General features: G+C 34.3%; 4 protein-coding genes across 5 annotated transcripts; 2 read left to right on the top strand and 2 right to left on the bottom strand.

The window, feature by feature from the left end:
- The first annotated feature begins 4,143 nt into the window (after window positions 1-4,143).
- On the top strand, window positions 4,144-8,528 carry LOC111385152 (phosphatidylinositol:ceramide inositolphosphotransferase 2-like). Of its 2 annotated transcripts, XM_023009526.1 has the most exons (12): window positions 4,146-4,610; window positions 4,743-4,832; window positions 5,346-5,432; window positions 5,537-5,605; window positions 5,706-5,786; window positions 6,000-6,071; window positions 6,217-6,277; window positions 6,369-6,468; window positions 7,683-7,778; window positions 7,872-7,918; window positions 7,992-8,104; window positions 8,204-8,528. In XM_023009526.1, the coding sequence occupies exons 1-12, from the start codon at window positions 4,578-4,580 to the stop codon at window positions 8,282-8,284; spliced, it is 930 nt and encodes a 309-aa protein (XP_022865294.1). In that variant the 5' UTR covers window positions 4,146-4,577; the 3' UTR covers window positions 8,285-8,528. The 2 variants fall into 2 exon arrangements, with proteins under 2 accessions (XP_022865296.1, XP_022865294.1); XM_023009528.1 differs by lacking the exons at window positions 7,992-8,104; window positions 8,204-8,528 and having other exon boundaries at window positions 4,144-4,610; window positions 7,872-7,923.
- Window positions 8,529-12,457: 3,929 nt separating this feature from the next.
- Window positions 12,458-17,558, top strand: LOC111385151 (probable serine/threonine-protein kinase BSK3). The gene is made up of 10 exons (XM_023009525.1): window positions 12,458-12,782; window positions 12,871-13,082; window positions 13,356-13,491; window positions 13,957-14,090; window positions 14,177-14,282; window positions 14,495-14,580; window positions 15,046-15,234; window positions 15,716-15,880; window positions 16,506-16,619; window positions 17,169-17,558. Exons 1-10 carry the CDS (start codon window positions 12,701-12,703, stop codon window positions 17,409-17,411), a joined length of 1,467 nt encoding a protein of 488 aa, XP_022865293.1. The 5' UTR covers window positions 12,458-12,700; the 3' UTR covers window positions 17,412-17,558.
- A 712-nt stretch (window positions 17,559-18,270) lies between these two features.
- On the bottom strand, window positions 18,271-22,739 carry LOC111385155 (mitochondrial import inner membrane translocase subunit TIM10-like). Its single transcript, XM_023009530.1, has 7 exons — window positions 22,733-22,739; window positions 22,562-22,639; window positions 21,402-21,541; window positions 21,242-21,294; window positions 20,897-20,935; window positions 20,663-20,732; window positions 18,271-18,511 (listed from the first exon to the last, which is right to left on the bottom strand). The coding sequence occupies exons 1-7, from the start codon at window positions 22,737-22,739 to the stop codon at window positions 18,461-18,463; spliced, it is 438 nt and encodes a 145-aa protein (XP_022865298.1). The 3' UTR covers window positions 18,271-18,460.
- Window positions 22,740-23,143: 404 nt separating this feature from the next.
- On the bottom strand, window positions 23,144-26,026 carry LOC111385157 (aluminum-activated malate transporter 9-like). Its single transcript, XM_023009532.1, has 6 exons — window positions 25,563-26,026; window positions 25,217-25,354; window positions 24,633-24,902; window positions 24,387-24,523; window positions 24,057-24,203; window positions 23,144-23,942 (listed from the first exon to the last, which is right to left on the bottom strand). The coding sequence occupies exons 1-6, from the start codon at window positions 25,897-25,899 to the stop codon at window positions 23,343-23,345; spliced, it is 1,629 nt and encodes a 542-aa protein (XP_022865300.1). The 5' UTR covers window positions 25,900-26,026; the 3' UTR covers window positions 23,144-23,342.
- Between the last annotated feature and the right edge of the window lie 321 nt (window positions 26,027-26,347).

The following is a 26,347-nucleotide window of genomic DNA, read 5'->3' as shown; positions in this document are numbered from 1 at the left end:
ACCTTCTCGTTTTTTATTTGTCAAAAAAAGGGCCCCACCTGGACGATTGGCAAGGTTTATCCTGTTCATGTGAGCAAAAAATCAGGTCGTGCTATTTATATTGGATCAAATCATTCGTCGATCTTACTCGACTGCGATTCTTTCAATTTCTCTCCTTTGCAGGCTTAATGTGTAAAAGGGTCCTCTTGAATCCTAAATGGGTGGTACATATGATTACTACATCTTGCGTGCAAGGATACTGTGACTTAGCCATTGTGGACTGTCCTGATTTATCATTATTCTGTCATCAGGCTTGCCTACAGAATTTGGGGTTAATCATAACTTGGGACCATTGCCTTTATTAGGACTGTACGGTCGCACTTGCTCATCCTTTTCCTGTGAAGAAGGGAATAACATGAGGATTTTCATTACATTATATATATATATATATATATAACCAAGTTTGACAATTTTTATATGAATATTTAATATTTAAACTTCAAGAAATCGAGTTAAAATGAAGTTTTCACAATCAAATGTGCTCAAATTTAATGAAATAAATTCGAAAATTTGTCATCCACATGATTCTACTAAATATCTTGATACAGACATCTCCATGGAAAGGAATAAAAAGGGAAACAGAATGCATGGAAAAAGGGAGAGGGAGCACGGCCATATGGGATGACAAGAAAACATACAATTTTATTGAATACGACCAACGTTAAATTATGTACTACGTTGACAAAATGGGACCCACCAACGGAGTGTTGAATGTTATAATTTTAATAGTTTCATAGTTAATTATTCGTATTATTACACCTTTTTATACCAAATGATAATATCAGTAAGAAGTAATATTCAGATAAGTAATTAAATTAAATAATTTATATGCAGTTTAGATTGGATCTCCCTCGTTTAATTAAAAAGCGAGTCAAGTAATCTGCTAAGACAAGGACTCGAAAAGTACTAAAATTAATTTTAATTAGTGATTAGACAGCTTCAATTAATTTATGCGAAACTTTGACTAAACAAATCGAATTACTTAGGATTTGTTCTACATCACCGTCAATACAAGTCATCTTCTCATATCCACCGACTTCCACAACTGTAGAATTGTAACTCTTATGCAAGGGAATCCCTTCTACATCATTTACTTCAAGCTTCATTTACACATGTGCCCTCAAAGTTCGGTTGCATCGATATAACCTAGACTTAGATGGACTTATCTCATGATTGTGCTCGAGGTTGACCGCATTAATTTTCCAATTTCCCAGGATATCTGAAGATGCAGATATCCTAGCTTTATAACCCATCTTCACTGTTGGTTGCGGTTTCAGTGAACTACTAGTATTACCACTTATTCGTCCTTCACGACTACATGTTAACATCAAATATTTCATGGGTTTTTTTCCCCCCTTTTTTTTAATTTTTTTTTTTTTTTTTTTTTTTTTTTTTATGATGGGGAAACCTGCAGCCGCTACCTTTCGAATGCATACTGAGTAAACCCTCAAACTGACGCAATAATCTGTAAACCACGCCAGTCAGGTAAATCGCACCAGGCAAATCCTGTGCTACAGACTCGACCGAGAAAGTGTTGGTAGGGAAAATCGAACTCGTGAACAAAGGCCTCGACGTTCACGTACTCCACTAACTCAACCACCCCATGAAGGTTAATACTGCATTTTAATTATATGAAAAGTTGATAATCTTTACTCATTATTTTATTTATACCCTAACTTTATTTCATTGCATTCTTATTTTCAAATTAACATAACTTGTCTCTAATGATGATTTCTATCCAAAATTTCGTTAAGAGAAAATAAAAAAATTTAATTGTCGCTGTATTTTTAAATAAGTCAAAATATTTATTCCTCGTTTTAAACCACGTTAATAGTACTTTTGCATGAAAATTGTGATTAAGGACAATATGCTAGTTGATTAAAAGTTAACAAATAAGAGCATGATACAAAGAAAAGTTAAGGATACAAGCCCTTGTTTGGGCTCCAGTAAAATGAACTTTTTTTATCTTTTTTTTTTTGAGAAAATGTATTTTGGAATAGTGATTTTTTTGGAAAATGAGTGGTTAAAAATAAGAATTTTTTTATTTACATATAATATTATTTTATGTTAGAATGTGTGGTTGAAAACAAGTTTTAAGCAAAATGCATTTTCGAAAAAATAGAGCCCAATTAGAGGCTAAATGTGACAATGAATAAAGATTAAGGACATTTAATGTAATTAATGAGTGGTGCATTCATAAAAAATATGATGGAGTACAATCATGAATCACCCTTTAATTTAAATATGGACACACATAAGTTTAGAATTACAAAAATATAATGAATTATTTTACGTGTTAGGTATCCCAAAAATAAAACTGAACAAAATAATGTTGAGAATTGTCACATATTTTGAGTTCTAAAACCACCGAAATTCATACATCGGGTGAGGTTAGGTCGGACAAGAGATTAAGATAGGGATTTGAATTTGAGGATGATCATGACATTTGAATAAAGACTATGAGGTTTGTTCTCGTAGCCCTTTCGATGATTAATTCAGTACAACTCTAAATTGTACAATACCAGAATATTAATAGGTAACACAATATTTCAATAGAGTGAAATTGTGTATACACACACAAAGGGAGAGCGAGGGGCAGAGAGCATAAAAGGAAAGGGAAATGATGAGCAAGTCGGAAAGAGGAAACGTGAAAGCAGAAAAACATGAAAGTAGAGAGAGAGTAGGGGGAAAAGGTGACTCTCTTTTGCAAATTGCAACGCCAACACAATACAGACATCATTTTGGTCCGTCTACGTACTAATGTTAGACAAAGCGAAACAAGTGAAATGACAGTATGTATAAGAATACGAATACGTATACACACGTTAATACACTATTCTTTAATGCATGTCTTTCTTGAAAAAGCCTGTCTGTACAGGAGTAAATACTATCCTCGGATCCACAAAATCCACTTCCGCTTTCCCATTTCTCTCTTTCAAATGCTTCTTATTAAGTGCTCATACTAAAACTCTTAAATCATTCGTGTTTTGTCATAGAAGCATCTGTTTCTTGAACAGTTTATCTGAAAATTATTGCTAAATGGGTGCGCGTTGCTCAAAACTTTCCTTCTGCTGGTGGCATTCTCACCTGAAGCCCTCTGTTCTTCAATCTTCTGATCCAGGTCAGTAGATATAGGGTGCCCCAATTTGCAAGTGTTTTCTACTGTTGTTTTATTTTAAGATTTTAATAGTTTATACAATGATTTGCAGAGAATGGGGAGAAAAATGCATTGCCAAGTTTTACTGAGTTCAGCTGGGAAGAACTGAAAAATGCAACAAAGAACTGTGCATAGTTAATACATGGTTTATGAATTTTCCCTAAAAAGTTTTTTACTTTTTAAGCCCGCGTTTGAGCCTTATTTTTTCAACAATATATTTTTTCAAATTTCATTTTCAACCACACATTCTTCAATAAAATAATTATACGCATATTTCAAAAAAATTTTCTTACTTTTTTACCTCATATTCTCCCAAAAATCACTAGTCTATAATACATTTTAGCCAAAAAACTGAGGATAGAGCTAAATTTATAAATGTTTCCTAAATTGCTATTAGAAAATAAAGGGTTTTTTTTGCATATGCTCTTAGCCATGTTGGCATTTGTTTGATAACCATTATTTGGGTAAATTGGAGTTTTGAATAATGATTTTATGAAGAGTATGTAGTTAAAAAGTAGAGAAAATTTTGAATTTACATTTTCGTGCAGAGTATTTTAGCCACTATTTGACGACCATTATTTCAATTTTTCTCTATATACTCATTTTAACTATACATTCACACAAAATAAAAAAAAAATTATGGGACTTAAATTGGATAGAATTAAAATGCAATATAAGTCCTTTTTCATTTAAAAATTAATTTAGCCCCTATTTGAGCCTTATTCTTTTGAAAAAATACATTTTTAAATAGTGTTTTGATATTATTTCAATAACACATTTTTCAATAAAATAATATTACACGTAAATTTAAAATTTTTCCTTATTTTTTAATCATACATTTTTTATCATTATACCATTCAAAAATTCATTTTCTTGTGACAAGAATGGAGACAAGGCTTAGCAAGAATATTTAAAGATTAATCAGTCCAGCTCATTTTCGTTCACTATTTTGATTTTCTATTGGTTTTGGGAAAAAGGAGAATTTTTATTTTCCCTCTTCCCTTCAGATCCCCGGTTGAGTCTCAACTGTTTCCCCGTGTGGAACTCGCGTGTAATCGCACGTAGGAGACAAATGAAACAACACTAGTACATATTCAGTGAGCGAGAGAGTTTTTCAGATTGATTTACCATATAACTTTCATTTTTCCAAACAATTATTGTGACAATAGATTGGTTTTTTGGAAGATCGTCGATTTGGAAACTGGGTTTTACTGTTACGGATCTTGGGAGGGTTAATTGACCGGGATTCTTTAGTTTGTTAAGTGGAATCTTGATTAATTAACTAGTGGAATTTGAGCAGCAAAGAGAGTTCTTCTATACTGAGGATGAACAATGTTGTAACATAATATGGCACTATTGTTGACTGTCACATACATAGAAGATGTCGCTTTACATCGGCCGCGAGGCTTCAAAGGTTCGACTTACCTCTGCACTTTCTCTCTGCGATTTTTAGTTTGATTTTAATTTCTTTGTTAGTTAGATTAATACTACTTCTGGGAGTCTTTTGTTGATTTTTTTTCTTGTCTTTTTGTTTCCTGATGAGAAGACGTGGAAGAGATTTTGTGCGGAAGTCACGACGGAAATCAACCTTCTTGCAGAAAATTGGAAGTATATTCTAGGTGGTCTCATTTGTCAGGTTTGTGTAAATATATATTGATCAACAATCTCTACTTTACATTCTGTCTCTGTTTCCCTCCTATTTTTCTGTAGCCTTATGAGTTTTTTGATGCATGTTAATTTGGTGGAAGATTTTAAGATCTTTTGAGTAGTTTAAGATCGTCTTTTGATGTGTTTTCGGTGATTTCAAAAGCCTTTGTTAGGTTGCTTAAGGTTTAACTATTTCCAGATTGCTCGTCATTAAATTTTACTTCAATTAATTATTGTCCAATCTGAGTGACATGAACATGACGTGCTTTACAATTAGTCTTTGGATAATTCATCATTGTGCTTTAACTGCAACATCATGAAGCGAAGCTATATGACTTTCTTGTGAAATAGATCTAATCTGGTGTTCTCTATTCCATTTAATTTCAACAGATTACATCTTTTTCATCAACTTAATTTTGCTTAATTTTCTTTGCTTTTCTGCTCGATTATAATTGGTACAAATGCCTAAAATGCGGTATCTATCTTTATCTTCTGGCTTCAGTACATACATGGACTTGCTGCTCGAGGAATTCATTATTTTCATAGGCCAGGACCGATACTTCAGGATCTTGGCTTCTTTCTTCTTCCGGTAAGAACTGTATTTTCTGTATTTCCAATGGATATTACTACTAACAAGATGCATACTTGCTGTCCGAGTTCTTCACTCATTTCAAACTTCTGGAACTATCACAGGAACTTGGGCAAGACAGAGCTTACATCAGTGAAACCGTATTTACCTCCGTCTTTCTATCATTTGTCTTGGTCAGTTTTCCCATTTACTGATTTTAAGATTTAGTTACTCTAATGTTCCTTCTTTCAAGTTTTCCTTCAAATACTAATTATGGTTTATGCTCTGGTGCAGTGGACATTTCATCCCTTCATCTTCAAGAGCAAAAAAATTTACACAGTCCTAATATGGTGCAGGGTCCTGGCTTGTTTAGTTGTAAGTGAAAATTTCTGTTCCCATCTTTTGAAAACTTCTCCATGAATCAGTAATTTTTGGGGGAGTAAACAATTGAAAATCATTTGCCTCTTTGGCTTCCAAGATGAACATCTTTTTGTGGATTCATAGTAATTATTGATCACTATTTTGTCGGAAACTACATGAGGCAATTTAGTCTTGTCATAATAGCCTTCTCTTTGTAATTTGCTGCAGGCTTGTCAATTTCTTCGGGTCATAACTTTCTATTCAACTCAACTTCCTGGTCCTAACTATCATTGTCGCGAGGTAAATAATAATTGGAATTTTACGTGGTGCTCTTGCATTGTGATTGGAATTGACACCAGAAGTGAGATGCAATTAATTGCCATGACTTCTCTCTAATCATCACGCTAGCTGTAAAATTTATATTGGTATTTGTTTTACATTGTAGGGCTCAAACCTTGCCAGGCTGCCTCTTCCTGACAATGCTGTAGAATTCTTCTTAATTAAATGTAATTCAGGGTTGCATTTATTACTACCCTCTTGTTTTCTAATTTATATTTTTCATTTTTGTTGCTCATTTGGATTTTCATGAATTTGCAGTTCATGGTGTGCTTTATGGATGTGGCGATTTAATATTTTCATCTCACATGATTTTCTCTCTAGTCTTTGTGCGGACATATCACAAATATGGAACACGGAGGTAATTAATTGAACAATATCGAATTTTATTCTCTTTTGTGTATTTGCAGAACTTGGACATTTAACCCCCATTCCACCTCCCCCTTGTTTAAGTTTGGGATCTAAAGCTAGTAGTCCCTTTGTTTCAATTTAATGGCATCATTTTGGTTTTAGGATGCTTCAAAATAATGGGTATATAAATTGATATATTTACACTAACGTCCCAATGCTTCACTCTATCTACTCTCCTCTCTCTCCCAAATCAAGCCACGTATCCAAGTGTGCACGTCTATGGGTGCGAGATTGAAAAAAAGAAGTGTTTTCTTTTCCTATGGTTTCTAACTAACTTGAACTAAGATATACAAATTGAAATACTGATTACATGTTAGGGCTGTTAAAACAAGAAATTTCTATTGAAGATTTTTGCGAACGATATAGAAAGCTAAAATTTTTGAAGACTTCTCAGTGGATTTTTACCAATGAAGGTATTCAAGTTGAAGTTCTATGGTGAGGCTGTCTATAAATTGATCTATTTAAACTTTTTCTCTAAATCATATAGAGAAAATTGGAGGCTTTGAAAACTTGTGCCTAGGCATATAGACTTTTTTGTACTTTTTTCCTTTTTTCTGTTCTTAAATTTTTTTGAAAAATCTTTTGAAAGGAATTCAATTTTTGAAACTTTGAGTTTTCCACACCCATTCTTTTCTTTGTGGAGCTACATTCTTGACTCTGGCAATAATTACTACAATCCTGCTTGGACTAAAGCTTTATATCGTGGATGGGACTTTTGCACCATATTGGGGTACGGGAAGATGACTTAGAGGAATTAGAGTGAAAGTTAGTAACCTGCCTAATTTTGACTTCATGAAGCAATTTTCAGTAATTAAGATGAATTGAATGGTCATATTGAGGCAATTTAAGATAGTGACGTTCAAAATGTTTTATGAGCATTCTATTTACTAGCGGTCACGTGCGTGCTTAACATGATATATCAACGTCCACGGAGTTCGAAGTTGGACTATGTTTGAAATATAGGTAAATTACAGAAACATGGGTGGTGAAGTGCTCCCATTTCGTAGAGGTTTTTATTGGGAGAAAAACATCCTTCCCCAAATTGTTTAATTCATATGTATTTAATTTTTTTGGGAAGGAAAAAAAATCCCCATAAATCTGTTACTCTTTCTGGTTTTATGTTTTTTGGGAAGTTTTGGTTAAATTCTTTATGTGGTATGGCAGGTTCATTAAGCAGTGTGCTTGGTTAACTGTTGTGATTCAGAGCTTGTTGATTGTCGCATCCCGTAAACACTACACAGTTGATGTTGTTGTGGCATGGTAAATATATTAATTTACTCGCAATATATTATTTTGGAGCTTCTACTTTTTAAAGTGGTCTAATATATTTTTTAACACCTGAATATGATTCAGGTATACTGTTAACTTAGTCGTGTTCTTCATCGAGAAAACATTGCCAGGTTAGTGTTTAATTATTCTTTTGATAGCCATTGTTGGCTACTTCTCCCCTGACATTGTTTCTATTTCATGTAGAATTGCCTGATCGCTCTAATGGAGGTACATTGCTCCCATACACCAAGGATGGCTGGACAAAGGAAGAGAATAACAAACTTTTGAATGGGAATTCTGGAGATTCGACTGACAGGGTACTAACATTCACCATTTTTCTTTGTATTTTAGTCACCTGGCTTTTTATTGGCCTATGGTGTATTGGTTTTCTGATATTATTATTGCATCCTTCTCAGAGGCCTAAGACTCAGAGCAATGGCAAGATCATCGAAAATGGAAATTCCCTGCATATTGAAGCAGCGATCAATGGCGTATAGATTATGGTTATGGAAGAGACTGTGTTGCAATGGAGATGGCTCTCTCGGTTTACTACCTGATCTTCAGCGACTCACATCTGCTGCTTTTCGAACCGGTAAACTGAGTTTGGGTTATGCTTTTCAGTGTTTTGATAGTCCTGATTCTCTGGTGGATTCCAAAGTGCGCAATGTCGCCATTAAAATTAATATCTTGTCATGGAATTCCAGTTATTTTAATTGCTTCAATCATTTTTTATCTTGAGCCTCTTACATGTTTGCTTCTGCTATTGTTTCATACAATGAAATACTCTACTCTACATCTTCCTGTTAAATAGACCGAAAGGATAAAAAAAAATAAAAAATCAGCGGTCTTAACTGCAGAGGAAGAAGTAAAAGTTTGTTAATTTTATTATTTTTTAAATCATTTTTTTGGGGTTGTCTGCATCACGTGAATAAAGTAAATTGGCACCAATCCCTTCTATCAGAAAACATGTCTTCAACTGTCGAGGTTGACTGATCATTGGAACATCAACCCAATGACTGGAAAATAATTTGTCTGGGATTGCAGTTTCACAAATTAATGTCGATTCAAGTACACGAAAGAGAAATTGTACAAACATTTAATGCACCAGACAAGTAAAGGTTGAACCCCAACTCTGAGGACTCTCAACGTTTCGTCCCTAGAATTTTGTGAGGAAGGTAAATCGCGGGATGTGCCCCAACAGGCCATGGAAACCCCAAATGCGAATAAACAGTGTCAAGAAATAGGCTTTCATTCCCAGGGGCCTATTAATTTGGACCAACTCTATATGAATGATTTTGAACTGGCTTACAAGTGTGTATCAAACTATTCACAGCGGCTCTCTTATGCTCATCTTAAAATGATAAATACCAACCACACCTATACATGATTCATTAGAATTGATATACTGAAAAGAGGAATGTTCACAGTAGATAGGAGTTATGTTGTCCACCGTTATGTGGCCGATAGGTCAAACCTTCTCGTTTTTTATTTGTCAAAAAAAGGGCCCCACCTGGACGATTGGCAAGGTTTATCCTGTTCATGTGAGCAAAAAATCAGGTCGTGCTATTTATATTGGATCAAATCATTCGTCGATCTTACTCGACTGCGATTCTTTCAATTTCTCTCCTTTGCAGGCTTAATGTGTAAAAGGGTCCTCTTGAATCCTAAATGGGTGGTACATATGATTACTACATCTTGCGTGCAAGGATACTGTGACTTAGCCATTGTGGACTGTCCTGATTTATCATTATTCTGTCATCAGGCTTGCCTACAGAATTTGGGGTTAATCATAACTTGGGACCATTGCCTTTATTAGGACTGTACGGTCGCACTTGCTCATCCTTTTCCTGTGAAGAAGGGAATAACATGAGGATTTTCATTACATTATATATATATATATATATATAACCAAGTTTGACAATTTTTATATGAATATTTAATATTTAAACTTCAAGAAATCGAGTTAAAATGAAGTTTTCACAATCAAATGTGCTCAAATTTAATGAAATAAATTCGAAAATTTGTCATCCACATGATTCTACTAAATATCTTGATACAGACATCTCCATGGAAAGGAATAAAAAGGGAAACAGAATGCATGGAAAAAGGGAGAGGGAGCACGGCCATATGGGATGACAAGAAAACATACAATTTTATTGAATACGACCAACGTTAAATTATGTACTACGTTGACAAAATGGGACCCACCAACGGAGTGTTGAATGTTATAATTTTAATAGTTTCATAGTTAATTATTCGTATTATTACACCTTTTTATACCAAATGATAATATCAGTAAGAAGTAATATTCAGATAAGTAATTAAATTAAATAATTTATATGCAGTTTAGATTGGATCTCCCTCGTTTAATTAAAAGCAAGTCAAGTAATCTGCTAAGACAAGGACTAGAAAAGTACTAAAATTAATTTTAATTAGTGATTAGACAGCTTCAATTAATTTATGCGAAACTTTGACTAAACAAATCGAATTACTTAGGATTTGTTCTACATCACCGAATTTTTCGACATTGACCTGCTGAAAACGACCCTTGTCGCACAATTATTTATATACCTTTCTTAAATCTTAAGTACATTTTACCTCGTTTTTATTGGTGAATGAAAATGCTGTCATATTAATTTAGGTTTTGTTTGTTTACCATTTTTTCACATTACTTTTTTTACAATACTTATTTTTAACTGTAAATTTTTCATTAAAATAATATCACACGTAAATTAAAAAAATTTTCTTCTTTTTTAACCACACATTTAATATCAATCACTATTCCATAATACATTATTCACAAATAATGGGACACAAACAAGCACTTAGGATGTATTCACTCCATTTCTTTAATACTGCATTTTTTTTTTATGATGGGGAAACCCGCAGCTGCTACCTTTCGAATGCGTACTGAGTAAACCCTCAAATTGACGCTATAGTTTGTAAACCACGCCAGTCAGGTAAATCGCACTAGGCAAGTCCTGTGCTACAGACTTGACCGAGAAAGTGTTGGTAGGAAAAATTGAACTCGTGAACAAAGGCCTCGACGTTCACGTTCTCCACTAACTCAATCACCCCATAAAGGTTAATACTGCATTTTAATTACATGAAAAGTTGATAATCTTTACTCATTATTTTATTTATACCCTAACTTTATTTCATTGCATTCTTATTTTCAAATTAACATAACTTGTCTCTAATGATGATTTCTATCCAAAATTTCGTTAAGAGAAAATAAAAAAATTTAATTGTCGCTGTATTTTTAAATAAGTCAAAATATTTATTCCTCGTTTTAAACCACGTTAATAGTACTTTTGCATGAAAATTGTGATTAAGGACAATATGCTAGTTGATTAAAAGTTAACAAATAAGAGCATGATACAAAGAAAAGTTAAGGATACAAGCCCTTGTTTGGGCTCCAGTAAAATGAACTTTTTTTATCTTTTTTTTTTTGAGAAAATGTATTTTGGAATCATTGCATTCTTATTTTCAAATTAACATAACTTGTCTCTAATGATGATTTCTATCCAAAATTTCGTTAAGAGAAAATAAAAAATTTAATTGTCGCTGTATTTTTAAATAAGTCAAAAAATATATATATAAAATTTTTTTTTTTTTTTTTTGAGAAAATGTATTTTGGAATAGTGATTTTTTTTTTTTGGAAAATGAGTGGTTAAAAATAAGAATTTTTTTATTTACATATAATATTATTTTATGTTAGAATGTGTGGTTGAAAACAAGTTTTAAGCAAAATGCATTTTCGAAAAAATAGAGCCCAATTAGAGGCTAAATGTGACAATGAATAAAGATTAAGGACATTTAATGTAATTAATGAGTGGTGCATTCATAAAAAATATGATGGAGTACAATCATGAATCACCCTTTAATTTAAATATGGACACACATAAGTTTAGAATTACAAAAATATAATGAATTATTTTACGTGTTAGGTATCCCAAAAATAAAACTGAACAAAATAATGTTGAGAATTGTCACATGTTTTGAGTTCTAAAACCACCAAAATTCATACATCGGGTGAGGTTAGGTCGGACAAGAGATTAAGATAGGGATTTGAATTTGAGGATGATCATGACATTTGAATAAAGACTATGAGGTTTGTTCTCGTAGCCCTTTCGATGATTAATTCAGTACAACTCTAAATTGTACAATACCAGAATATTAATAGGTAACACAATATTTCAATAGAGTGAAATTGTGTATACACACACAAAGGGAGAGCGAGGGGCAGAGAGCATAAAAGGAAAGGGAAATGATGAGCAAGTCGGAAAGAGGAAACGTGAAAGCAGAAAAACATGAAAGTAGAGAGAGAAAGTAGGGGGAAAAGGTGACTCTCTTTTGCAAATTGCAACGCCAACACAATACAGACATCATTTTGGTCCGTCTATGTACTAATGTTAGACAAAGCGAAACAAGTGAAATGACAGTATGTATAAGAATACGAATACGTATCAGAGAGCATAAAAGGAAAGGGAAATGATGAGCAAGTCGGAAAGAGGAAACGTGAAAGCAGAAAAACATGAAAGTAGAGAGAGAGTAGGGGGAAAAGGTGACTCTCTTTTGCAAATTGCAACGCCAACACAATACAGACATCATTTTGGTCCGTCTACGTACTAATGTTAGACAAAGCGAAACAAGTGAAATGACAGTATGTATAAGAATACGAATACGTATACACACGTTAATACACTATTCTTTAATGCATGTCTTTCTTGAAAAAGCCTGTCTGTACAGGAGTAAATACTATCCTCGGATCCACAAAATCCACTTCCGCTTTCCCATTTCTCTCTTTCAAATGCTTCTTATTAAGTGCTCATACTAAAACTCTTAAATCATTCGTGTTTTGTCATAGAAGCATCTGTTTCTTGAACAGTTTATCTGAAAATTATTGCTAAATGGGTGCGCGTTGCTCAAAACTTTCCTTCTGCTGGTGGCATTCTCACCTGAAGCCCTCTGTTCTTCAATCTTCTGATCCAGGTCAGTAGATATAGGGTGCCCCAATTTGCAAGTGTTTTCTACTGTTGTTTTATTTTAAGATTTTAATAGTTTATACAATGATTTGCAGAGAATGGGGAGAAAAATGCATTGCCAAGTTTTACTGAGTTCAGCTGGGAAGAACTGAAAAATGCAACAAATGGGTTTTCTTCAGAGAATATTGTTTCAGAACACGGAGAGAAGGCTCCAAATGTAGTTTACAAAGGCTTGCTAGGCGATGATCACTGGATTGCTGTTAAGCGCTTCAACAAATCTGCTTGGCCTGATTCTCGTCAATTCATTGTTAGTAATTAATCAATCAAGTTTTTGTGCATCTGTTCTAGTTTATTGTTTGTTTTTGCAATTTTTCGGACTGTGAATGTCTGGATTTGTTGAGCATCGGATTAATCCCAAGGCTACATAGCTTTCCCCACAAGAATTATGCACTGGGCACTCTTGCATTTTTGGGATATTTGTTATTAAGAATCAAGATTAAATTTTTGCGCTTAACTTGAAATTCATGAGCGAAAGTTTTTGTTTTTACTGTTTATGCTAATTTGTGATGGGTTATTGTAGGATGAAGCCCGCACTGTGGGGAATCTGAGAAGTGAGCGCTTGGCGAATCTGATAGGATGTTGCTACGAAGGGGATGAGAGATTGTTGGTGGCAGAATTCATGCCGCATGAGACACTGGCAAAGCATTTATTTCATTGTGAGTATGTACATTACATAGCTATAATTCTTGGTAGGCGAAAGAGGTGGATCTTATCCGAGGAAAGAATCGATGGCAATTCTAAAACAGAAATGTTATGAATTCTCATTGAAAATGTGTAGGAAAATATTTAAATATTTGATTTATATTTATAATACTTAAATATCCGTTTGGAGGCGGATGAGGATGGAATCAGGGATAGAAAAGCCAAATGCTTGGTTATTGGGCTGACATCACACTTTTGCGCATTCTCTATAATGTTAAAAGCTTTGATAAAAAAGTATTAAAGCTCATGATGCTGCTCATAATATTAACGATATTCATGATTAAAAGTATAAGCTTATGATGCTGCTAATTATATTTGTGATTTTATGATTTTCCCCCAATTTTTGCTCATGTTTTCTTGTGCCCAACTGTTTTGTACGCCATGGTTATTGTTCTTTATTAATTGTGGAATTGGGATAGGGGAGAACCAGCCCATGAAATGGGCAATGAGGTTGAGGGTGTCTTTATATTTGGCTCAAGCTCTGGAGTACTGCAGTAGCAAGGGACGGGCATTGTATCACGATCTTAATGCTTACAGAGTCTTGTTTGATAAGGTAAAATGTACCGTATATATGATTTTGTATTACCTTGTAAAAGGTTGGATATTGTCTAGCTCTTATGTAAAGTTACTCATCGACAGGATGGTAACCCCAGGCTCTCTTGCTTTGGCTTGATGAAGAATAGTAGAGATGGCAAAAGTTATAGTACAAACCTAGCTTTCACTCCTCCAGAGTACTTGAGAACTGGTATGCAGCTAGAAAGCAATACACAGTACTCATGCAAGAATTTAACTTGTTTTCTTCCTCGATCCTATCCAATGGATGAAATCATGATCATCTTTTTCGAAGATCTCAAATCCCTGCGATCTTGAGCATGAAGGCTTGAGATATTACCAGCACATTTTCCCATGTTAGTGTACAGCTTGTACGAATTGTTGACTTGTTTATTTGTGTGGCAGGAAGAGTGACACCAGAGAGTGTAGTTTACAGTTTTGGAACCATGTTGCTAGATCTTCTAAGTGGAAAGCATATACCTCCAAGCCATGTAAGTTCTTGATTGTTAAAGATCAGAATAGTAGAATCTATCTCTATCTTGGTTGATATCTTTTTACTTCCCTGCCCTTAAAGTTTAACTTATCGAACTACTTAATGAGCTTTTAAATAGTAAAAAGATGCAAGATATGGAGGGAGTGTGTTGCCATTCCTATTTGTAAGATTAATTGTATTGGAAAGATTCAAGATTGCACAAATTAGAGAGGAGAAAAGCTCATGACATACTGTGATTTATTGAGGGACTGATTGGAATAGATTGGGTGTAATCCAAAGGTCTTGGAAGACCTGTTCGGTTTGTTTGTTGTTGTCATCGTCTGCGTTAGATACTATTGTTCTCAATTGGCAATATTTAGTTTGTATCTTTTGCCATTCTTTAGGAGACAGTTTGTCCACAGGATGGCATTCTGTTAAACGACTCTCGTCATGGCAAGTTTGATTAATTACAGTCTTCCTACAGGCACTTGATCTCATTCGTGGCAAGAATTTTCTGATGCTCATGGATTCTTGTTTAGAGGGCCATTTTTCAAATGATGATGGAACTGAGTTGGTGCGCTTGGCTACCCGTTGTTTGCAATATGAAGCTCGAGAAAGACCCAATGCTAAGTCTCTAGTCACTTCTCTCGTATCTCTTCAGAAAGAAGACGAGGTATGGAAATGTCATTTGAAGTTATCTTTGCTTGAGGTACAATTGTTTGCAGACGTTTGAAAAATTACTGAAGTATTTAAAACCCATTTCCAGTTAATTTCTAATACAGTATTTTCTTTCTTGGTACTGATCTTGTTTGCTTGCAATACTGATGGAAATAAGTAATCATAAATTTTCACTTCAAATATTTCATAACTTAGATTCTTGTTGTCATGCAAATTTTCTTTCCCTTGATCACTCATGAACTTTACCTGTATAATTAAGAGGAAGGTTACATCTATGATTTTTTTCATCTTTTCTTTTCTTTTTATTTTTCCCGAGAGTAGACAATTAACTTTTGTTACCCAATCATCAAGTATCAGAAAATAGAAAGGGCACTACAAACTGTGGTGGTGCATCCACACTTGAAAATTCTCAATGAGTCAGAAGTCTGTTAATCCTTTAGACCTGAAGAGTGCTTTCTCTTTGATCTGTCAATCAGGTCCCGTCACACGTTTTACTGGGCATTCCACATGGAAATGCAAATTCCGAACAGCCATTGTTGTTGACGCCTTTGGGCGAAGCATGCTTTAGAATGGACCTTACTGCTATACACGAAATATTGGACAAAACTGGATACAAAGATGATGAAGGGATCACCAATGAGGTTTGCATCTTCCAAGTTATTGTTTTGCCTTCTCAGGATTGATCAGTTTTCATACTTTTAAATTAATGCGACTTATACATGGTTCTCTCTCTTTTAGTATCTCTGTGATCCGTATAATCATCTGCATAAATGTTTTTCATTTATTTATCTCTAATTTCTGATCTTCCGTCCTCCCACAATTTGACTATTGACCGTGTCTTACAAATCGTGCAGAAACGTTGAACCAATATCATAGAGTAAAGTACTAATGCCAACGAGTCATTCAAATCTTGCTTGCGCCAAATCAATTTGAAATCTTGCTTTAATGTGCTACTCCAATTAGGAAGACACTTCTGTCTAAAGAAGGTCAAGTCATGTCTAGTTTACATGTTATTACAAACAAAAACATGTGTGGTGGTCCCCAGGTAGAAAATGAGGGGTGAGCTTTTGGTGAAAAAATGAATCCCGCCTATACATGTGGGGGCGAGTTGAAGACTAAATTTAAATAAAAAATGTGTCCCTTTTCCAGGAGATTAAGCTTTTAGCTTAGGCGATTCAAATATCCTAGCAGTTATTAGGCAGCATTAGCAGACAGATTTTCTCACATTAATCATCACTAATAAATTTAAAGATTCTATCCTTGCAGTTATCGTTTCAAGTGTGGACAAATCAAATGCAGGAGACCTTGAATTCTAAGAAGCATGGTGATGCCGCTTTTCGAGCCAAAGATTTCACAACTGCCATTGATTGCTACACACAGGTAAGCCCTTCTCTGCATTGGCCTCTCACTTGAATTGTTCACATATCATTGAAAATCAAGTATAAGTTCCAGCAATGACACAATTTGAAAGCCTCCCTAAATTCAGGCCTCATATTTTGATAAAACTAGTTGGTGTAAGCATCAAAAGCTATTTTGGACCATTCTGAAAAAAAAATAAAAATAAATAAAGGAAATAAAAAAGAATCTATCTAGAGCATCAGTTTAGGTGACTACATTTTATATATATAATTAAATGAGTTTTGTGACTTTGTATTTAAATAAATCTATTCAATGTCATGTAATTGCCGCTTAGATGGGTGTTTCACTCCAATTGTGATGAATGGTATTACTCTTCTTAAAAACCTTGAAATGCCAAAATTTGCTAAATAGTTCTTATGAAACATGACATACATATCAATTGAGCAGACATTTATCAAATTCCATGATACCGCTATCACCATACCATATTTTTCCTTTTTATCTCGGATGATCAAGGAATACACATGGTTTCAGACAATTTGTTAAAAGATTGTCATTTTTTTCATGTAGTTCATTGATGGTGGGACCATGGTATCGCCAACTGTCTATGCTCGACGCTGCTTATCTTATTTGATGAGTGACATGCTTAATGAAGCTATGGGAGATGCTATGCAAGCACAGGTTATATCTCCTGAGTGGCCTACTGCTTTTTACCTTCAAGCAGCTTCCCTTTTTAGCCTTGGGATGGAAAATGATGCTCAAGAATTACTTAAAGAAGCCACAAATATGGAAGCCAAAAGGAACAAAAATTAAAAGTGTATAGTTTCTCCATTTTTAATTTAATTTTCATGTATTTAACCTTTTAATTCCCTGTGTCAAACATCAAAGGATTATTTAAAATTGATTGCTTAAATTGTTGTTTTTGTAAACTTCAGCTTTCTCAATTTAAGTTGTTTTGCATTCCTCGTTTATCATGTTCTCCACAAGCCTTTTTTCCTCCATACTATTCTGTGATTTTGTGGGTTTGACAACACAAGTAACTTATATGAGCAATGTTTTATGTACAATGAATTTGATAACATTGTTGACAATCCACCACATGACATGTTATCATTAGACAGTTTGAAAAATAACCCATATTTTCAATCAATACTTTTTTGCCACACCCATCATTGTCAACAATGTTGTACAAAATCTTTGTACAAATAGATTAATTGAACTTATATAAAGTAAAATTTAACTTACTGTTTAAGGCAACCAAACGCATTGTCTTTATTTTCGGATTCCCATTAAACTCTTCCTTCATAATTTAGAGTTAAAATTCTTCTTTGTTGTGACAATTTTACAATAATCGTCACTTACCATAATCCTTCTCGTTTATCCAAAATTAATAACCATTACTATGTAACAAAGGTAGAGTTGAGACTTGAGATGAGCATAGAAGAAAATTTTACAGATTTGAATTCCAACATCACACGTGATGGGCCCTGCAAATTTATATAGGTTCTTGACTATGTAGCAATAACAATAATTATGTATCCCATCAACTCTGAAATGATAATGTTGATTTATGTGGAAAAAGCAATAATTCTTTTTCAAATGCTAGTGATAAGATTTTCCTTGAATGCTACAATTATAATCATTAACAAAAAATCATTTGTCTTCGACAATCGATCATTAAAATTATAAATATATCAATAGGTCAAAACATGGATGAAAAAATAGTATACATATAAATATGATTTGCAAGCAGGTTAATACTGTCAGCATTGATTTCTTAAATTTAAATTAAGTCACACATCATAACATAAACCATGTGAATCTATGTCGACTCCAAACGTCAGGTGCAAAAATGATCTCCTTCACATTGGTGGTCGATTGTTACCAAGCAGTTGGCCAACTAGATTAGTCACCTGCAGAAAACAATTTGACACATTGAAGAAGGAATTTAAAAAGCATCAGTCAGAATAAGATTCAAGAACATGAGTAAGAATAATGCTGACACTCGTTTTGACAGCTCACTCACAATTGTGGGGCCCACAATTATTTTAATCATGGGCTCCACCTCTTGTACGTGAGAGGGCTGTCAACCATGATGTCAAAATTGCTGTACTTGTAGCATAATTCTATGAGTAAATGGTTCAAAGAATCCGGGTTGGCATTTTAAAGAGATTATGTTAAGTCACACGTTCCCAATTATATGCAAAGAGGATTCTCTCAACATTACAGTCATTAAGCAAATAAAAGAACAACAGAGAAGGCTCATCGACCAAATCCTATTCAATGCAAAGAAACCATGACTGTTTAAAGAATCAGCAAGAAACTATTATTACTCTAACCCTTAAGAATGGGCAAATATAGACCAAACCTTTGAAGGATGAGGTTCTAGTTTGAGTTCGCCATTCTTATTATTTACTAGTCTCCTAAAATGTCCAAGGTTCTATAAAAGCAGAATTCTCCACCTTCGGCTAGGCTACTTCTTCATTCTTGAAAGGTCACATTATACCCTGGCTTCTTGAAAGTCTCATTCTGACCTAATCATATTTCCTATCTTAGCATAATCCCAGTTCCATATAAGTGATCCAAGCCCTTCTAAGTTCTAAATCATCCATCTTGACTTGGTTCTACTGTGTAGTATAACAGCTTGTTTGAGGCTCATTCTTTCATCAAAATACATTTTTCAACAGTGATTTGACATCATTTCAACCACATATTTTTCAATAAAATAATATTACACGCAAATCCAAAACTTTTCTTTATTTTTTAACCACACATTCTCCACATCATAACACTATTTCAAAATGTATTGTTTAAGAAAAATAGGGCTCAAACAACCCCTAAGAGTAGGCAAACTATCTGCAGATGCCATGCTTTTCAATTAAGCACAAACTTCTATGATATATATTCCCTTCTAGAGCAACACCTTCCTTGGACTGTGCTCAAACTCTTCTATCCACTCAATTAAGCAGCAAATACTCATAGTCCCAGAGGAAAGACCAGGTTGGTTTGGAATGCATCTTTGATCAGCTCAAGTTTTGGTCTCTAAATAGCTGCTTGTGCACAGCAGCTCTCTTGATGAGTACTCACCTACTTGGCTTTGTTTGACTCTCCTTTTTTGCTTCTGATCTCCACATTCTTCCCCATACAGTCTGGGTCGGATAAAAAAAAAACTCAAAAACACAAGAGAAGTGCTTTTGACAAGAATATGTTGGTACATGCCATTGCACACCTCCATTACTCTAGAGTTTTTATTATTACCATTTTTTTTTCCCATACAACTCTAGAGTATTTGAAAGAATCTGCAGAGAAAACAAAGGGCAGAGTGAACCTGATCTACACCTTGAACCCTAACTCAACCTTGTCTCGCGCTTGTCTATTTGCTTTGAATCGAGCTTACTTTCGATTGGGTTAAAAGTGATCATAATGGCAAATCAAAACTTTCGCAATTCCTTTACCTTCATTATATCTATTCTCATGACAGAGTTCTTTGAATAAGCTAATGTGTCCTCGTGACAACCTCCCAGCCAGAGTCGACGTTTTACATTAACTAGAAAGTCCTCTGGTCATTCACGTCTTACAAACAATAGGGATCCACGTACTAGGGGCAATTATGAATACTTGCAAACCTGCAATCTCTTTCAGTATGTCTAGGCCAATCAGTAAATTAGACATCCTATCACAGGCCATTGAGCTAATGTTCAGATTTCATATATTTCTATCATCTTTGACAACATATTTCTAGCGATAATTTTAAATTGAATCTCAAATATACTACTTTCTCTACCTCTACTACATCCCCATTTAAAATTTCACTCATGTATCTCCATGGAAAGCAGGAGAGGTGGCATTATTTCGAAACCAAAATGGCACATGGAACCATATTTAAACCATCATTAAGGCACTCAGCATTTTCACATTATCTGATTGTGCAGTAACAAGTACAGAGCTGTGCAAGATGTAAAATAATAATATATTCAATAAATCATTTGCAAGGCCTGACGCTTGTTTAAACGCATTCACACCCAAAAACTAAATATAGAAAGAGAGTAAAACCATCAATTCACCTGCCAATATTTTGAAACGCATCGATCAATGCAACTGTTTTCGCCCATGTTTAACTCAGATTCCTTGTACCTGAAAAGGTGTGAGTTACACTTCTGCTAAGCACATCAACCAAAATGAATCATTCTCTATAAGTGAAAATAAGTTATAAACTGCTCTGGTCTGCAATTTTATAGAGCAGTAATTCAATCATGCTTACAGAAGTAATTAAGCTACCAGGAACTAAGAATACGTACTTGTTCTCAATGCATTTGTTGAAACATGTGTGCGTAAGCCTGAATAAGAACAAAGTGAAAATCAAATAAATTATGCATGAACAGATGGATGACATTGCAAATGTCAATAATAAATGAAATGCTAACGCAATTGGTAATCATGCTTTTTTCAGTTCTCTTATTCAGGCTATTTTCCAAGCACCCAGAAGTATAAACAAACATCAGCAGAGTAAATAATTAATGGCAGAAATTCCAGCAGCCGAACAATTTTTTGCGGCCGATTAACCGACCAATAAAACAGTACTTTAAACAAAATTACTGTAATATGCAAAAGCAAATCCGAATGCATAAACCCGGATTTCCTACTTATTAAACAATTCCACTCTGTATTCCATCTCTTTCTCTGCCATTCCAAATATCTGCACAGAAATTTATCAAAAATAAAATTAAAATCCCAAAAAATGGGGAAAAAACTGTGGCAACGACAGTTATAATATATATACGTGTATTAACATGTAAGAAATACCTGTTCTTTTTCAAAAGCAGGTGGGCTGTTGGTAGGAGCCATTACGTGCAGTAACACAGAGAGCTGAATGAGAATGGATTCTACACAGTACGGAAGTAAAGAACTAGGGCTCAAAACTTTCAGTTGAGCTAATTGTTCAACTGGTCATTGAACTTTGGTCCATGCCTTTAATTGGTCACTGAAGTTTAAAAAATTGAATTTTGATCACCAAACTTAGGTCAATATCTTCGATTGCTTATTGAATTTGGGTCTATATCTTAGATTGCTCACTGAAATTTAAAATGTCTAGTTTTGATCATTGAACTTTGAAATATGCCGCACGTTGATCACTAGCATAACTGTTGAATTTTGAAAAATAATGAGTTTATTGTGAATAATGTACATCATTTTTCAAAATTTAGTGAGTAATGTACAATATTTTTCAAAATTCAGTGAGTAATGTACAACATTTTTCAAAATTCAATGGTCAAAACTCGACATTTTAAACTTCAGTGAGCAATTGCAAACATGGACCTAAGTTCAGTGACCAAAACTCGACATTATAAACTTCAGCTATCAATCAAAGATATGAACATAATTTCAATGACTAGTGGAAGAATTAATTCCTTTCAGTTTGCCTATTTGAATTTGTTAATTTGACGAAGAGCAAATTATCCATAGTTAGCGGATCGACCCGCTCACTGGTCGGTTGAATCACTGGAGAACCGGGTTATTGGTCTGGATCAATGGTTAAATTGGCGGATTGTACAAATTTAATTCAAAATATTTTAAAAATGGAAATGTATTAATTTCTAGTTGTTTTATACATTTATTTTCCATTTTAATTATATTTGCATCAAATAATGATCTCGCCGTTAAACCAAAGATCCAAAGAATCAGTATTTCAGGTCAATGAATGGGTTGAATCCGATAACTCTAGATCTCTTGTTCAAAACACTTTCACGACAACTTTAGAATTTTTTTGAAAAAAATGTGTTTACCCAAAACCTGTTCAACGATAAAACTAGTTCGAATTTACTTGATTCTATTAGAGTTTTGGCAAGTTTGACTGTTTCTTTATCATGTTAATTGTCAAGTTGTCTTATCACTATTGGGCCAGTTCAAGGTTCAATTTATCGATTTTCTGATCGAACTGGTCGATCGTATCCTGGATAGCAAACCACAAGTTATTTGATTATTGCAGGGAACCCCTTCTCTTTTTGAAAATGTTGAATATATTGACATCATATCTTTTATACCTGCACCATATTTTAATTGCATAAAAGGTCCTTAATATTTATTCATTATCAAATTTATGTCAAATATTTTATAATAGTATTCTTAAACTTAACCTTCCATTAATTATCACATATTATCCTTAATTACGATTTTTGTCTAAAAATTTTGTTAGAATGTTTTAAAATGAGAACAAATATATCGTTGCGATTTTTTTTATTCTTTATTTACTTATTCAAAATAAGCGGGACAACTAAGTTTTCTTATTGTCTCTTAACGATTTTTTTGGACGAAAATATGGATCAGATAATGCAATTTAGACTTGATACATATAGTATGTCATTAATTATCACATATTATCCTTAATTACGATTTTTGTCTAAAAATTTTGTTAGAATGTTTTAAAATGAGAACAAATATATCGTCGCGATTTTTTTTATTCTTTATTTACTTATTCAAAATAAGCGGGACAACTAAGTTTTCTTATTGTCTCTTAACGATTTTTTTGGACGAAAATATGGATCAGATAATGCAATTTAGACTTGATACATATAGTATGTTAAATTAGATTACAATATCTTTCATGCACTCACGTCATACTGCTTTTTTAGACTTGATACGTATAATATGATAAAATTACTGATTGTCAAGAAATCAGTTCTTGATCCTGAAGCATATTACCAACCTGGTAAACTACAATGAAGCACATTCTTTGTATGTTGCTTGTTATCTGGCTAATACTTCTTTAAACTCTGCCTTTTCGCTTAATTCTTCAAAAGAATCAACTAGATTTTGAAGCCTTGCAACGAATTCAATCAGAAGGGATGCAAATGTCGCCAAAGACAAAGCACTCGCACTTTCATATGTCTTGATTTCATCCTTCCGAATCAAAGATTCATTGTCGAGGGCAAAACACGAAGGCCAAGGCACTTGCTTCCTTAACGTGTAAGTCGTCATGTCTTTTGTGTCCAAATTTGATGTCAACATTGGCATTGATCTCGGATCAAGTACAGTTTCACTAAGGGACTTAAGCACTAAATGCAACTCTTGATGATCATCATTTTCAGTGGGAACATTCTCATTATCTGCTACTTCTTGAGAGCGATTACCAATTTCCCAGGTTTCTGATTTGACTAGAAGATATGATTTTTGATCTATTCTCTTCTGCAACTGTTGGGCTGCCTCGTGAACTTGTTCGAGTATGTCATCTGAGTTCAACTTTTGCATAGTCTCGATTTTGCTCCCCAGCACGTGTAAAACTTTTGCACCCTCTGCACCAACCCTTTTAAGTTCCCTGCAGAAAGCCTGCCTCTTTTCTGGTGGTGCCTAAGCATAAATGAACTAAACCTTTTGCTGATTCTTTCTTGTTAAGAAATTCTGAAAATAATAAATCAATAACTTACAGAAGTTATGTATCTTCGAAGTTCTACTTTTATTTACCTGAATTTCAGAGAGGAGGCATCCATGTAGCGCCATGACCATGAATGCACAATGCCTCAGTGCACCACTCACTTTGACATAGTTTCTCCATGGATAATCAAGCTTTTTATAGCATCCATGAGGTGGTTCCCAGATAGCAAAACCTAGCTGCTCAATCAAAAATATTTTCAGATTCATGATTTCTTACGATTAGCCTCTTGGATTGTGAAATAAAAAGAAAAGCTATCAGAAAACAAGCAATCGGCATCAATATCAGTGTGAAAACGCGCTGTCTACTCACTATTAAGCCACCATTAAGCAAATTGAAATGATCTCTAGTCTAGTCCATACCAGTGTTTGCTCTCTACTCGTTGATTCCACAACTGATCTGTAGCCGCTATATAATGGATCATCAGATGGCTGGTAAGTGAGGATTTTTGAGGGGATTCTTTCATATTCCACGCATTGCAAGTAGCCATTAACACAGCCTACAGAATTCTTACAACTTTGTTCTTTGAGTAGAGGAAAAATATAAAAATCTCTTTACTAAAATTAATCCTTGGAGAAAAGCAACTTTTTTGTTATAAGTCATACAACCTTCCAAAGCTGCTGCAAGGTCCTTGAAATTCTTTACCACCAAGCGGTGCAAATCTTCGCCTGCCCATATCGGGTAAATAAAAATGTTCACAAGAAAACAGACAACCGCTCCAAGTGCAATGAGTATTAACCGAGTAAGAGCAGCTTCTGTATATGACCTTGTCCTGTTTCCAGCCAACATGAGGATGCAATATGTCAATGAAAATACTCGATATCCATATTCATAAGCTGCCATTGTCGGGTAGAGTTTCAAGTACGATGACAATGAAGCTGCCACACAAGAACAATCATAGTGAGGTAGAATTTCAATATGGATATTGATATTAGATGTGTAGAAGTGGACCAAGTGGTTAAAGCCCCAGTTTGACAAAGCTTTTTGAGTGAAGTTCCATAAAATGTGTGGTTAAAAAGTGGGAAAAAAAGTTGTGGGTCGAATAAAATGTGTGGTTAAAAATGAAGTTCGACCAACTTATAATCTCGAAAAAATTTTGTTAAACGGGGTCTAACTTTGAATAAATAAATGTGTCTCTCTTAACAACTTAAAGCTCCAGGCTTTTGGACAAGGTGGTTGAAGAGAAGCATACCTATGAGGAAAATACTTATGACAATTACCACTTTCTCCAACTTTCCAGCCAAAATAGCTAACTCGCCGAAGCAAAATGCGAGTACCGCAGCACCAAATGTTCCTAATCCACGGTTGAATCCTTTAATAAAGGTTGCTCCTATATTTAAGGCAAAACCATGATACAAGAAAGAAGCAAATAACAAGATTAACCTCGCCGGTTGAAAGCTAAGATGAATGTAGACTGCATAAGCAGCTGCCAGAAGTCGAATCCCATATTCTTTAGAGAAATAGGATCTCATATTTCTTCTGGACCAACTAGAAAGAAATTCTTAAACCAAAAATAATTCGTGTCAAATGTAACATACCTATGCTGAACTCAAACATTACAATGACTGTGAGAACTGCCCAGATTGAATACTGAGCAACATCAGCAAAAGGCTCTTTCCAGAAAATGAGGAGAGATACAAGGGACAATGCCAATCCCATCTTGATGGCATGCATGATTTTCCGGGGATCATTCCGGCCCATCTCAATTGCTGTCTTAGAGAAATTCCTAATATCATTCCAAAACTGCTCAAATTTTTGACGTATTGATTGGAAAAACATGCATCCACTGCCTTCATCATTTTGTCCTTCCAGGCTTCTATAGATTAGCAATCTTTCATTGCTGACTAAAGAACTGGCTTTAGCGATCATTCTCATTTATAAAAATATTCTACTTTCTTCGAGTACAATTAGAATTATAAGGGCAGAATGAGTTTAAAGTTTATAAAATGAGATAGATTTTTGTCCTTTTTAAAACACAAACTGAAATGGGCGGCTGAAGAAAAAAACTCTTTGATACAAAATAAATGGTTGTTTGTCTTGGATAAATAGTTACACCAAATAGTTACACCAAGAACAAGAAAAGAGGACAATATGGATCATAATATTGTGATAAAATATTAACGTCACATCATGCACATTTCAAATCAGTTCTTCAATAAAATGTCACAAAGTGATTTTTAGCATTTTGTGGATCCACTTCCAACCTTTTTTAAGCCAAAAAATACATTTTGTAGCTAAAAATCCGCTTGCTCGTGCTTACAACTTGTCAGGGATGTGAGTCGAGGTGACAAGCGACTCGTCCCACTTAAAATTCCTATCTGGT

This window comes from Olea europaea, unplaced genomic scaffold (genome assembly GCF_002742605.1).
Source record: "Olea europaea var. sylvestris unplaced genomic scaffold, O_europaea_v1 scaffold3093, whole genome shotgun sequence".
NCBI classification, from domain to species: Eukaryota; Viridiplantae; Streptophyta; class Magnoliopsida; order Lamiales; family Oleaceae; genus Olea; species Olea europaea.
The sequence above is the reverse complement of the archived record's forward strand: the minus strand, read 5'-3'. Positions and strand labels throughout refer to the sequence as shown.

Coding starts and splice junctions, on each gene's coding strand:
- LOC111385157 (XM_023009532.1), bottom strand. CDS start 25,899: ATGAGAATGATCGCTAAAGCCAGTTCTTTAGTCAGCAATGAAAGATTG. Junction 24,903..25,216: donor CATAAGTATTTTCCTCATAG/GTATGCTTCTCT, acceptor CTTGTGTGGCAG/CTTCATTGTCATCGTACTTG. Junction 24,524..24,632: donor CCTTGCAGCAGCTTTGGAAG/GTTGTATGACTT, acceptor AGAATTCTGTAG/GCTGTGTTAATGGCTACTTG.
- LOC111385152 (XM_023009526.1), top strand. CDS start 4,578: ATGTCGCTTTACATCGGCCGCGAGGCTTCAAAG. Junction 6,278..6,368: donor AGAATTCTTCTTAATTAAAT/GTAATTCAGGGT, acceptor ATGAATTTGCAG/TTCATGGTGTGCTTTATGGA. Junction 8,105..8,203: donor CTGGAGATTCGACTGACAGG/GTACTAACATTC, acceptor CATCCTTCTCAG/AGGCCTAAGACTCAGAGCAA.
- LOC111385151 (XM_023009525.1), top strand. CDS start 12,701: ATGGGTGCGCGTTGCTCAAAACTTTCCTTCTGCTGGTGGCATTCTCAC. Junction 14,091..14,176: donor ACAGAGTCTTGTTTGATAAG/GTAAAATGTACC, acceptor ACTCATCGACAG/GATGGTAACCCCAGGCTCTC. Junction 14,581..15,045: donor AGCATATACCTCCAAGCCAT/GTAAGTTCTTGA, acceptor GTCTTCCTACAG/GCACTTGATCTCATTCGTGG.
- LOC111385155 (XM_023009530.1), bottom strand. Junction 20,936..21,241: donor AGAGTGGAATTGTTTAATAA/GTAGGAAATCCG, acceptor GTTCTTATTCAG/GCTTACGCACACATGTTTCA. Junction 18,512..20,662: donor GCGTTTCAAAATATTGGCAG/GTGAATTGATGG, acceptor TGTTTTCTGCAG/GTGACTAATCTAGTTGGCCA.